Raw genomic sequence first — 14,254 nt, 5'->3', positions numbered from 1 at the left:
ATTTATCTATATAGTTAATTCAGCTAGGTAGCTTACATAGCTGCTTTGTGAGCTTAGCTTTAGCTAAATTGGCTATGTTAGCTTTGTAGCTCCATTATCTATAGCTAATGAGCTTTAGCATAATGTGCTTTAGCAAATGTAGCTAAAGCTAACTTAACTATGTGGATAATGTTGATAGGTAGCTTACATAACTGCTATGTGAGCTTAGCTTTAGCTACATTAGCTCTGTATCTCTGTTAGCCGTAGCTAAGTAAGCTTTAGCACTATAAGCTTAAGAAAATGTAGCTAAAGCTAACTTATGTATGTGGATACTGTAGATCGGTAGTTTATGTAGCTGCCTTGTGAGCATAGCATCAGCTACATAGGCTCTGTAGTTCCGTTATCAACAGATAAGTGAGTCTTGGCAACGTGAGCTTCAGCAAATGTAGCTAAAGCTAACTTAGCTATGTAGACATCTCAGCTAGGTAGCTTACATTGCTGCAAACATGCACAAACCTGATCATCCTTGAGTCCAAGTGCACATTTATGCAACATTCAAAAAATCGCATTTTTGAGATGTTATATTCACAAGCATGGGAAAAACCAGAGGCCCAATAATTCTGAACTTTGAACTCAAAAACCTGATCAGGTCATCCCTGAGTCAGAGAGGATATTTATCCTTAGGGCAGCCCTCCTCCTCTGTTCATTTTTAATCAAAAGCCAATCAGTGGCCTCCTCTCAGTTTAGCCGTCTGTCTAATTCCCTTGCAGAAGTTTAATTCAATGTCATTTAAAGTCATCTGAGTGCTGCCACTGGCCTGTCAGTAAAGTTGAAGTATGGATGTAAAGAAAATAAAGAAAAGTGTCTGAAATAGCTTCAGGGTCGTATGGAGTAAAAAGGAGAGATGAGGTCGATGAGCAGAGAGGAAAAAGCAGAAAGGAGATGTCAGCGGGACACCTCTCATCGCATCTGACCATCATCTCCCCTCTTCCTGCTTCCCTCCTCTCCTCCGACCATGAAAGCCGTCCTGAAAGACGTGACAATGATCTGAAATGAGCGATTTTATCTGACACTCTGTGAATCGAGCCCCTCGGCCTCAAACATTTCTTTGGAGAGACACTTGAAACGCAGAGCTCTAATTGGCAAAAGCAGGCTGTTATCTACGTACAGTAAAAACAGCCCGAGTTCAATCCAGCGACGCTCAGTGGGAGGTGAGATCTCTATCTATCCCCTTCATTCACAGCTTAATTCAATTGGAGGGCAATTATCGACCGCCTTCCAGGCTTCCAGATCCTCGTCGGTTTCTGTTCCCATCAGGAAGCTTTGCCGTGTGGGATCCTCGGCAGATGCGCCGACTGATGTCTGTATCAATGTGAAGCAGCAGAGCAGGCAGCAGAAAACAGACAAGAGGACTTTATCAGGCACAGCCCCGAGATTAGAAAGATAGTGAAGGAGCGATGTTTACAGACGATCATGATGGAAGAAGACTTTTTCTCCTTGTAAGTTCAGAAACATCACATTCCTTTGGCAGACAGTTTTATACTAAGTGGCTCATTATAGGTTACAAGTTGGTGGAATGCAGTGAAGTCAAACTCGAGTGCTGCACTTAAGCATGAATGACACACTTGGAATTTATTTTACCGCTTTATATCCTTTCCCAAGGATTTTTGATTTTGATTTTTTTTTTTTTTTTTTTTTTTTGCAGCATTTTCGGCCCCTCTCAACCCATTTTTAATCATTTTGGCCACTTTTTACCTATTTTGCCACTTTTTAACCCCCTTCCACTACGTTGCCAGGCTATTCTGCTATATTTCTTGCACTTTTAACTCATTTTTGATACTTTTAGCCTCTTTAACTCAATTTTTTTTTATTCTTAAGCCACTTTTAAACCACTTTTTCTGCATATTTTATCCCCTTTATGCCACTAATGTATCAATTTTTGCCACTTTCCATCTATTTTTTTGCCACTTTTACCCCTTTTACTTTGCATCTTAGCAGAAGCTAACTTCTGTAATGTATGGGTCACAATGGATCAGCTTTTAGCAACTACAGAGAGACAGATTCTGCAGGGAGTGGAAAAATAGGAAGTACAACGTCGACCACTCAGTTTGTATTTTCCTGGATCAGCCTTGATCATGCTCCACAGCCACAGCGTGTAATATGAAAAGAGATTCAAGCTAATGATGGCAAACTCAGGCATCTTATTAAGACTGAGTAATCAAGTTTGGTGACCAAGCAAGGGGAGTTTGATAGGAATATAAAGGAATAACAGATAAAAATGTAACAGAGACATTTAGAACTGTAAATACCAAGGAAACTTGTGTCAGTGCAAGTTTCTAGCATTGACAAAGATCAGAAGTAAGGATGGGTGCGATTTAATGTATAAAACGTGTATCAAATTAGCCAGTGCGAGATTTACAAGTTGGTCATTTTCATTAACAACGGCTTGAAATTTTAGTTGCTCATTTAAACTGTAATGAACCTCCCACCACAAGAGGCCGCTGTAGCTTCAGTTAATGACCCCTGCCTTCCTGTCAGTTTCCACCAAGCACTTCACCCTAAACTCGACAAGTTTAGCAGTTATTATGTAGTAGAAAGAGCACAATACGACTGTTTTTTGTTTTGTTTTTTTAAGTAGAAAATAGAAATAAAGTGCATAGGCTGTCTATGGTTGAAGTCATGTATAACTACACAGTGAAAAGAGGCCACATATCAAAGCACAGGCTGGTGGAGCTAGCTGCTAATGTTAGCCACGCTATACAGTAGGGCTGGGAAATTAATTGCAAATTAGATCAACCCTTTAGGTGACACAGTTTTTTCAAGAAAATATTCAATTTTGATATCAAGATTTCAAAAGGCTGTAGCTTAAAAGTGGTTAGAGATAAAGGCATACTGTAAATGAGAAAAATCTTCAGTAGTGATGGGAGTAAATTCACTCATCTAATTTGCATATTCTGACATCAACCGTGAACACCCCTGCTGCCTCCACCACCATTGGCTGTGCGTTTGCTCCCACAGCTTCTATCACGTCTGCCGCTACCTCCGTCACTATTCGCGGTGTTTTGACCAGCCCTGCTATCCCCACCACGTCCCCTCCTCGGAATACGCCGATTACTCCCTTCCCAGCCACGGTGAGGCGAAGCATCGGCTTCAGTATGTGCTGCTCGTGGACTTTCATGGCGCATGGACTCGCTGTCGCTGCTCACAGACACACTGTCAGTTGCGGTCTCAGGGGACGACTGAATGTCATAGTCAGAGGGTGAATATTCCTCTTCAGTGAATATACCGCAACGGTGAACAGACCTCCCGGCATTATGAGTATTTTTGCTACAATTCGCTCTCTTTCTCTCTTCTCGGTCCAACTACAACCACTACTACCACTTCCTCGTCTCCTTGACTAGGGGTGCGTCTTTCAAACTCCATATACTCCAGAACTTTGAATAGAAACACACCCACAAATGCTGCTCAGATTGAAGTTACTCATGTCCACCATCTCCTGGTGTAAAGTAGTATTTATTTCATTTTATTTATTTATTTATTTGATAAGGACAGTGCACATCAATCAACATTTTTGCAAAACACATCAATGTAAATATGCTGGAATTAGCACAATAGCTAAATTTCATCTGTTGTCCTAAGGCAGGTAATTACAGAAAGAGCAAAAGACATTAAAATAAAAGCATGATTCACAAGACAGCACACAGAAAACACACAGTTTTAGTAACAACATTAGGCACCATATTTGCAGCTATAGCCTGTTTAATTCAGCAATGTTGCTTGTCGCAATTTTGCGACTTTGGTGCTCAAAGAGTTAAAATTGCAATATGGCCTGCTGCAATTTACAAATGGCAGAAGTTGCAATATTTATTTAACTTGAAATGTGTCGAAATACCAGTTTAATATATTCACTTTTTGCAGCAGCAGAGACTTAATGCACATTATGCAAACATTAAAGTCACAACAAAGTGGTCCATTAAAATATGAGGTACTTCTCACTAATCTTTGCTTACATCAATGCTGATTGCCCACGCTGCTGCCGGCAAGACTTCACCTCCTCCACCCCAGCCTCCTCCTTTATAGCTTAATGCCTGTTACACGCCTTCTCCGCCAAGTAAAATTGCATTTCCATTTTGCAATAAAATGTTAAAATGTATGATGACCCTGAATGTAGGTTATAATCTCGAATGATTTATTGCTTGAATTTGTTGAAAAATACATAAGATGAGAAACCTAATTGTCAAATTTTAAAATGCAATTGCAATCTTGGGGGAAAAAATCGCAATGAGATTATTTTTGCTATTTGTTCAGCCCTATTATACAGAGTATTTTAGGCTCACATCATACCTGCTGACACATAGGCACAGATTCATTGTTTATTACAAGCAAGCATAATTGTAAGGCAAAATTGGCTGTTGACTTTATTGCAAAATTAGAGAGTAAAGGCCTCAGAAAGACAGAAGTTAAAATAGAGAGCACATCTTTGTGCGTGTTAGTGATAAACACAGGAGTTGTTTTGTATGTTCTTAGAGTGAAATGGTTTTTATTCTGCTGACATGCGAGTGCTTCCTGCTGTTCCTTTCTACTGATTTCTGCTGAGCTGTTGAAAGGAAATCACCCTGTAGGACTGCTTGCATGTTTCATTATCCAGTTATTACCATGAAGTCAGCCAAACACGTTTTTTTCTTTACATAGGAGAGCAATTTGAGAAACAAGCAATTTTCCTTGCAATGTTCTGTCGAGCCAGAGTCATTGCAGAAATCTCTAATCCAGTCAAATCAGAATGAAAGTTAAGTCAACATTCAGCTATTTTCTAGCTTTATAAAGCATGTTCTGTAGAAAAGACAGCAGTCAAAGTCCTAGAAAGCTTAAAGTCTAAAGTTCAACCACACAATTTTATTTAATCTCCCCCAAAAAATGTGCGAGAATAGGGCAGGATATGCAAACAACATTGATTGAAGCCTTCTGCAAAATTTTCATTTCTGTTAGGCAGTGCTTAGCAGGTGGTTCTCCTTTGGGTTTCTTCTAAATCCAAACCCAAAATATGCAACAGATGAGTCTTGGGCTAACATTCAGTAAAAAGATGTGAATGTTGTTCCCAGTTTCAGTCCACATGCAACAATTCCTCCTCTTTCAGCAGCCAACTCTTGCTAAAACCTTCAGAAAGGCTGAACTCCTCACATCTCTGATCGCTTTTCTCTCGATCGACTGCTGAGACGACTAAACTTCTCTTCTTCTCCTTCTCTTTTGCGCACACAAAAGCATAAAAACACTCACATTTCCACTGCATTTTGTCTCAGGAGCATAGAAAGTCCCATGACGATTGTGCAATATGCACATGAAAGCATCCAACCTGCTTCATTCAAATAAAGAAATGGAGATTTGTGTGCTTCAGCAAGTCCCTAAAAACTCTTGAGCGGGAGAGCTTTCAGCCAATAAACTGCATTTGTAATGATCGACAGCAGCAGAAACACACTTATCTCCCTGCACACAAACACAACAAGCACTTGTTCAAGCTTTAATGATGCAGAAACGCGCTGCATCTCAAACAACCGACAGCAAATAAGAGCTGATAATGAGATAACTGCCACAAGCACTAATGTCCCCTAAAATGCATGCTTTCTGCAGGAAGAATGAGCAACAAACAACTCTTGTAGACAGAAATAACAGCAAAGTATTGCAAGAAAAGATAAATGAAGCCTCTTCATTGATAGATTGTAAAGGCAATCTTATCAAAAAAGACTAGACGCCCAAAAGCAGCAAAAGAGACCAAAAAGCATGACTTACTTTGAGTATTCTTGGTTATCTCGGTCACAGCGAGAGTCCTTATGCTTTTCCCAATCCTTTCCATGTTTACACGTGGTCAGCAGGATAATATCTTCCCCGTTGTGGATGTGATACAGAGCATTCCTTGTCTCAGAACCGATGCCCGTCAGGTATCGTTTCCCTTTGAAAACCAGCAGGTACTTCCTGGACGACGGTGCGTTGTTAAGCGCCAGATAACCTGCGCCTCCTCTTTTCAAAGGGTGTTCCTTGGAGAAAAGCGGGATGGAGATGTCAAAGTTGGGTCTGAAGTTGACCACATCCGCACTCGCCTTGGCTAGCATGGCCTGGCCAACCTCAAAGCCCAGATCCTCCGTGTAGTCCGGCCATGTGCCCGAGTAGAGGTTAAATATGAGGTGGTTCCTGCCATCGTTCCACGTCGGCAAGTTCTGGATACGGAGCCTGACGTTCTGCACAAACTGCACAGAGAGCTGGTCCCTGTCCAGCGTGTCAACAGCCAGGACGAACAGGCAGGCCCGCGAAGGGTCTGTGGTGTGAAAGCGAGAGCCCTCAATGGAGGTCAGGATCTTCTGGTAGGTCTCAGAGATCTCGTCCCCTCTCTGAGGAGGGTAGATGTAAACCTTGAAGCCCGACTGGCAGCGAGAGAAGTCAAAGCACGTTTCCATGCGGCAGCGTTTGTTCTTGTAGATGTTGTCGCGGATCGCACGCCGTTCGTGAGGAGAGGTGTGCTGGTGGTGGAGCTGAGGGGTATCCTCCTGCAAACAAACACAACATAACAACTATTAGACTTGTCTGTTCCTTATCAAAGTGTCTTTCAAGGTGGGGGTCCAGAGAGGATTGCTTGGGTGTGCGAGGGCAGTCGTTTCCAACCTAGACAGAGGCTTTTTGTGGGGTTTTTTTTTAGATACTACTGGCTGCCATTTCTCTGTCAACTTTTTCCAAAGATTTTTATAAAGAACGTTTATATTCCACACTTTGAACGTTTGGTATAGTCGTAGACAGCTCAAAACATGGCCTTTTTGGAAGCATTTCTCTTTGTAGAAAGAATTTCTTGCACCCCAAAGGGAGTTCTCCGCTTCTGCATGATGTCATCTGCAAAGAAGCTATAAACTTTAAAGTTAGCATGTTACGATGATTTAAGTTAATGTGTGCATAACTTATTTTGACAACCTCAGAACAGACAAAGCCTCCTGCCCTCTAAGGGTGGCCTGACCCTAGCCTTCGAACCATTGTGCCAGGGCGTGAACTAGAATGATTTGAATGGGCAACTTAAAAAAAATACAATTGCAATTACAATTACGGCCAAAATTACAATTGCAATCTTGGAAAAACAAAAATTGCCACAAGGCTGGAGAACATCATTTGATGGTCACATGTCATCCGCAGAAGCGCCTGGCGTTCACATTAATCAATGTACACTTGAAAAGACTGAATAAAGTTCAACTGTGACAACAGTGTTGTGTGGGCCTCTTTGTATAAGTGGGCTGTTTAATTATGATTTAAAATGATTATGATATAAATTATGGAAATTGAGGCAAGACATATTGATAATGAACTAGCTGAATATGAAATTTTTGTGCATTGCAAATTTTTCTGTATTATGTGAACTATCTATATGCTGAGGCTATGAACGTTTTTTCTACAAAAATTACTACGAAAAATACATTTGCAAGAGTCAAAATCTAAGTGGTGAAAAGTGGCATTTAAAATAAGTTAAAGGTGGCAAAAATGGTCAAAAAGTGGCAAAAAAGGTCAGAATGTGGCAGAAATGGGTGAGAAGTGACCAAAAAGTCATTTAAAGGTGGCAAAAAATTGTCAAAAGTGGCAAAAATCAGTAAAAGGGTGGGAAAATGGGGGGAAAAAATGGGTGGCAACAATGGGTGAGAATTGACAAAGACATGAGATAAATGTGGCAAAAATGACCAAAAAGTAGCAAAAACATAACAAAAATGAGTGAGAAGTGACCAAAACAGGGAAAAAAGAGGCAGAAAAGATGGGGGAAATGGGCAAAAAGTGGCAAAAAGGGGGATTAAATGGCATTTAATGGCAAAATGCAGCCAAAATGAGTGAAAAGTAGTTGAAAAAAATGCCAAAAAGAGCAAACATTTGCTAAAAGCAGGATGAAATGGGCAAAAACTGGTGAAAACTGGCAACAACAGGATTAAGGGGCAAAAAGAAGTGTCCAAAGTGGGCTTAAATCTGTAAAAATAGATTACAAGTGGCAAAAAGGGGGAGATTGGTTGACAATTAAAGCAAACTGTATAATTGTGGGAAACAAACAGATTCATGTGACTTGTAATTTCTGAAGTCAAAGTTTCTCTTTTTCATGGTTTTCGGGGGGAATAATATTTGAAATTAAGATATAAGAGAGCCACAAATCATCACAAAAGAGCCACATGTGGCTCCAGAACCACAGGTTGAGTATCACTGATCTATACCTTTCGTGTAGGATTGGTCAGGAGGCGGTGCTTTTATACTCGCTGATCTCGTATCCAGAACATAACCTGCTCCGGAGCAGGTTAGCTGTTCAGCATAAGTTACCGCGGTAATTCATCCCAGTAAGAAGTGAACCAGTGTTGTCGTACAGAAAATCCAGGGTTAATCCTGAAGTTATCTTGATAAGAGAAATCCAGCCTCGTCGTACAGGCCTCAGGTGCTGGAGCATCATAACACAAAAAATCTAGCAAAGAAGATCAAGGACTGTTGAGCAGCTAGAATCCTACATCAGACAAAAATGGGACATTCCTCTCCCAGTTCAAGTTCAGTTTCAACATCTGATATGTTTTTTATATTTTATTCTGAGTAAAATATGGCCTTATGAGATTTGACAATCATTGCATTCGTATAAAGCGCCCAAACTTTTTCGGAATTGAGGTTGTAAAACACACTTGGTGGTTCTGTGAAAGGCTGGCTGTTTAACTCCTCGCTCCTGGGAAGCTACATTTTCACAACATCTGCACTGACAGAGCATCTTTTCTGCAAATTGTGTCTCCCCTCTCGCAGACTGACACGGGGATTTATTGTTTTATTGCATGACTGAGCTGCAGCCGCTCTGACAACCGTCCACCATGAGACGATGAGCACTGATCTTTGATTCCCCTGAAGCACTGATTCTCCAAAAAACATCCCTATGTGTGACCTTTGAAAGCAAAGCATGTGTCCTCATGTCCCTGGTTTGTGGTTACAGGATATCTATGTCGACATGAGGACAGGAAACAGAATAAAGACAAATACGTGCCACAGCTGGTTCTTTGACATTTAGGAGAGGCTTATTCTTTTGCTGCAGTGCAGAATGGCCAATCAAAAAGTTGCAAGGACGTCATTTTGGCAGATTACTTTGCAAAAGTGACTCAGGTCAGATGGAGAGGAGTCTCCATAAATAAAACCCATTTACCGTCCTGCCATATATTTTTGATTTGCTGCAGTGGTTTGCTTTATGCACTGTAATCTTCTAAAACACCTCCTCTGTCTGTTTTTTGACATTTTTATTTCTCTCTTTCTTTTCAGTTGTATTACAAAAATCAAACACTTAAGGATGCTTGCATGCATAAATTTTTCACTTGAAGACTATTATTTATCCATTCCTGATGTACAGTTGTAGAAACTTGCAATCTTATAAAGCAGGAGGCTGTGCTTTTAGTCGTGGGTAAAGTAAAGGCTGTAATTAGAGATTAAATGGATTCTGCCAAAAAAGCCTTTTATAACAGCAAGATTAGAGATACATTCAACCCTTTAAAAGAAAGGAGTTATTTTTGTGAAAAAGTACTTCTAAATGGGAAAGGCAAATGCTATGTTTGTCAAATAACCACAATTTAAAGCAGAATCAGAATAAAAATGCTTATAAATAAAAAGATTCTGGTCTGATCCCACCGCAGACAGTCAGGGGGAGACTGGGTCTGCTGAAGGTGGAGATGCTGCTTGAGCTGTGAAGGCCATGTGGTAGAAAAGTGGAGGTCTTCATGTTGGTATGGTGGGTCTTGGGAGCTACCATGGAGGCAGGCGGCTTTGGGACACTGGAGCTCCCTGTTGGGCCTAGCCGGGCCTGGACGCAGAGTTGGCTGCTGGGCCCCTGAAAACCCCAGAGAATGGGCCCTATCCAGTTGGGATTTATCGATGATGTCAGTGCATGTGTGATGGATCAATATAAGGTGCAAGTGTCCCGACTAACAGTTATTTCATTTTGGAGCTAAAAGTGCAGGTTCTGATGCTGAAATTCTTTATTCAAGCCACTTTTTGAGTTTGTTTTTTAATAATGTTTCTTAGTTTGTTTTTTAATAATGTTTCTTACGTCTTTTTGCCGTTTAAACCCCTCCTGCTTTTTGACACTTTTTGCAGCTTGAACCCTTTTAAGACAGCATTTCTTCAACTGGCTGACACTTATGCTAGGTTTTATCTCACTCTATTTTAACTTCAGGATTGCCTTTTATCATCATTTTAAAAAGTTCTCTTTTTGTGTTTCATACTTGTTTTATATAGTTTTTTAAGCTATATTTTATTGTTTTATTGATACTTTAGTATCTTCTTATTCTGTTTTTGTTTCATTTCAGTCTATTTACTGTCACTTTGTCTTAAGATCCGTACGCACCTTCCTTTTTGTAAGGAATCCATTATTCATGATATAAATGACTCATGTATTTTCTTTTAATTTTATGTTTATGTGTAAAGCACCTTGTGTTACACTAGTTTGTATGAAAAGTGCTATACAAATAAAGACTGACTGATTATGCTGCGTTCCTTTTGTCATCATAACTCGTATTCCAACTTGTTAGTCCAACTGTGGCGAATGGAACATCTCCCCAAGTTGTATTTACAACTCCTGGCCTGTTTTCAGAACATTTTGCTTTTTCTTTAGTAGACTTTTTGAAATCGTAGACACAGCACTACCCTATGGTTGCATGTAGTGCACAGCAACAGTCTTGCAATTCCTGAAGTACTGAGCAGTGTGTTGTTTTAAAGGCTCACCAGCTAGCAACTGGTGAATGTTGCTAAAAACGATGGCTGGCTAACGCAACAATGGCATCAATCATTTTTCCAACTCATCGTGATTGTGACAAAAGGAACCCAGCTTAACTTTACAGTGGATACTGATTTTCCTGGTCCCCAGTTTAGCTGAGCCCCAGAAAGCTCCCCACTTTACCCCCTTTATTGGCGGCCTTGGGCCTACCCAGGGTTTTGTGGGACCGATCAGATGAAAATCTAAAGGGACGTTCTCACTAGACAACCCTAATGACTTCCTGACTCCTTCTGCTCATCAGTCTAAATATCATCCATGAGCGGCCATGTGAGGGTACGCAGAATCAGAGCGGTCACTACCTGGAGCTTACAGACGAAGCTTGTGTCTGTTTAAAGTGGAAATTAATTCATTAGGAAAGCTAAGTTCAATTTCACTAGCCACACCCAGGCCTGATTACTGTTAGATCAAGAAATCCTTTAAATAGAAGCTTCCTGACAAAGTGAAGAGGCTAAAAGATCCCAAAAAGCAACACATCATATCACAATCCAAATAAATACAAGAACAGATGAGAAACAAAGTTACTGGCATCTATCAGCCATTGCTAAGGCTTTGGGACTCCAGCCAGCCACTGTGAGAGCCATTATCCACAAATGGAGATAACTTGGAACAGTGGTGAATCTTCCTAGGAGTGGACGGCCTAACTAAATGACTCCAAGAGAGCACAGACGACTCATCCAAGAGGTCCCAAAAGAACCCAGAACCACATCTAAAGACCTGTGGGCCTCACTTGACTCAGTTAAAGTCAGTGTTTGTGACTTAATAATGAGAAAGAGACTCAGCAAAGCTGGCCTCCATGGGAGAGTTCCAAGGCCAAAACCACTGCTGACCACAAAGGCTCGTCTCGCATTTGACAAAAAACACCTTGATAAAGACTTTTGGGAAAATACTCAGGGTTTATTTTTTTTTTAAAGTACCCCCAGCAGAAATAAAGAAATATGAGGAAATACAGCACTGAAACTCAAGTGAGTCGTTCTTCAAATACTCCTTTAAATGTGTAGAGATGCAGGAGGATTTTCTTTTCTTGTTTATAAAGACTTTGCTGTGACTCTTTACCTCTTGCTCTCCTCCCTCCAGGTACGGCTCCAGCAGCTGGTCAGACTCGGGCCAGTGCCTGGGGGGTCTGGACGGGCTTCTCTGGGGGAGGGGCTGCGGCTGGTACACGTACTGGCTCTGGTGGTAGTACTGGTACTCTTCCTGCTGCTGGTAGTGGTACTGATGGTACTGGGGGTTATGGGGAAACTGACGATACTGGTACGGCTGCTGCTGGAAGTCCCCGATTTGCAGAGCCCACAGATAGACGAGGAAGAGAAGACCGGCCCCCACAGACACGAGCAGGTACCGCTTCTTGGCCTGCATGTGTGCTGCAGGGGGAGAGGAGGAGGAGGAGGTGGTGGGTTTAGGGGGGGAGAACGAAGGAGGGAGGGAGAATAGTAGGGAAGAAGAACGGAAAAAGGAGAAAGAGGGGAGATTTATGAGGGGGGAGAGGCAGAAATAAGGCAGGGAGAGAAAAGGAGAGAGGAAGGGAGGGTAGAGGGTTGAAGAGGGGAGGAAGAGGAGCTAGATGATGGTCAGATCGACCCACGGGGCAGCCGCTCTAGCCACAGCTCGGCATTTTGGGATTCGGAGTCACTAAAAGAAAACAAGACACAAAAAAATTACTTGAAATCATCATAATAAAAGGATACAAAGATCTGTGCTGTAGGAGCAGCAGTGTCAATGATTCACTTTGATTTCCTACTTTGTCGTCTCCTTAGAAGTTTCCACTAGGACGAGTACTTTGTGTAATGAGCGCCCTCTGCTGGAGCTCCAGCAGACTGAGCTGTGCAGCCCGTGTTGCATGACAGTCTGCTCTATGCTGTCCCCTTTAAGATGATTTGTAATAAGCTTTGAAATGCTTAAGTTTTATCTATGTGACATACACTATATGGACAAAAGTATTTGGCTGTCTGACCACTGCACCAGCAGGGACTGTTATGACCTTATCTTCACATGCATGTACTTTAATATGGAGTTGCCCCCTTTTATAACAGCCTCCACTCTCCTTGGAAGGCTTTTCATCAAATTTTGGAATATGTTTGTGGGAATTTGTGCCCATTTATTCTGCAGAGCATTTATGAGGTCAGGCAGGAAGGCCTGGCTCACACTCTCCATTCAAGTTCATCACAAAGGTGTTTGATGGAGTTGAGGTCAGTGTTAACTTCGTCGACTAAAAGTATGACTAAAAATGTTCGTCGACAGCCTTTTTATCCATGACAAAAACTAGACCAAGACTAACAAAAATAGATCTGTGATGACTAAAACGGGCTAAAAGTAAGTTTAGTTTTCATCCAGATGACTAAAACTAGACTGAAATGTAATGTGGTTTTCATCGGACATTCAAAATCCATGATATTTCTCTACTGGTGGTAAATCTCGTCTGTCTCATAGCTGTAGAGAGCAGGGACCCCAGGTTTAGCAGAATGCATAGAACACACTAACAGGATTTGGAACCAGATTTAGGCCGGCCACACACTAGACGATTTTTTAATCTGATACGATTTTAAAGCCGTGGGAGACCACAGATGTCAGGACAATTTACAAGGATTTTTCATCTTTAATCCTCTGAACGCAGACACTAAGACTCAGCCAGATTGTCAGATCACTGGAGACCACACACCTGCCGACCTGCCTACGACTTCGCGTGATCACATGACTTCAGAAAAAAACATGGATGTCTGTCGATACAGTCTTGCTGTCTCTCCACAACAGAGTGTCCCAGCATGCGTTACAGGTGCGGCAAAAATCATAAAACAAGGGAAAGACTCAGGACGAAATTCTGGCTGGAATTAAGGTACCGTTGTGTTTATGGTTGTGAGCGGTGAAAGTAAGTATGATTCGTCTGATGACGCTACCCGGTGTGCTCGCTCTCACTGGTTGTTGTGGGTACTCTGTCAGCGGCACAATGACCTAGAATCGTAAATATCAGACATGTTTGATATTTATGATTCAGGGTTTGGGAGGCTACGACGCGATTTGAGCAGTAAATTAATTGTGTTGACAGCACACACATGCAGACTACTCAGACAAATAATCATTTTCGACGAGGCTCCAGTTGGTACATGCCCCCACGATCACTGGGGGAGGCAAATCTTGCCCCAAATCGGGGTTAAAATCCTGCAGTGTGTGGCCGGCCTTAGGCAAGAAAAAAAATGCTTGGACTAAAAGTAAAGACTAAAACGTGAGGATTTTTAATGGACTAAAACTAAAAAGAGTAGAAATGACTAAAATGGGACTAAAACTAAAAGAAATTTTGACTAAAACTAACATTAAAAATGGCTGCCAAAATTAACACTGGTTCAGGTCAGTGCTCTGTGCGGACTCATCAAACCATGTCTTTATAGTCCTCGCTTTGTGCACTGGAGCACAGTCATTTTGGGATATAAAAGGGCCTTCCCCAAACTGTTGCCACGATGTTGGAAGCATAGCATAGTCCAAAATGTC

At 41.5% G+C, this 14,254-nt stretch overlaps 1 protein-coding gene across 1 annotated transcript in view; it reads right to left on the bottom strand.

Annotated features, from left to right (window-relative positions):
• LOC121521338 (exostosin-1) overlaps window positions 1-14,254 on the bottom strand; it is a 340,957-nt gene that overhangs the window by 315,614 nt on the left and 11,089 nt on the right. The window contains exons 2-3 of the mRNA XM_041805269.1: window positions 11,828-12,403; window positions 5,764-6,515 (exon numbers count right to left, since the gene is read on the bottom strand). Of these exons, the coding sequence (XP_041661203.1) occupies window positions 5,764-6,515; window positions 11,828-12,130 (1,055 nt within the window). The 5' untranslated portion in view covers window positions 12,131-12,403. The remainder of the gene's footprint in view (window positions 1-5,763; window positions 6,516-11,827; window positions 12,404-14,254) is intronic.

The sequence above is a fragment of the Cheilinus undulatus genome, linkage group 14 (genome assembly GCF_018320785.1).
Source record: "Cheilinus undulatus linkage group 14, ASM1832078v1, whole genome shotgun sequence".
Classification (NCBI taxonomy): Eukaryota; Metazoa; Chordata; class Actinopteri; order Labriformes; family Labridae; genus Cheilinus; species Cheilinus undulatus.
The sequence above is the reverse complement of the archived record's forward strand: the minus strand, read 5'-3'. Positions and strand labels throughout refer to the sequence as shown.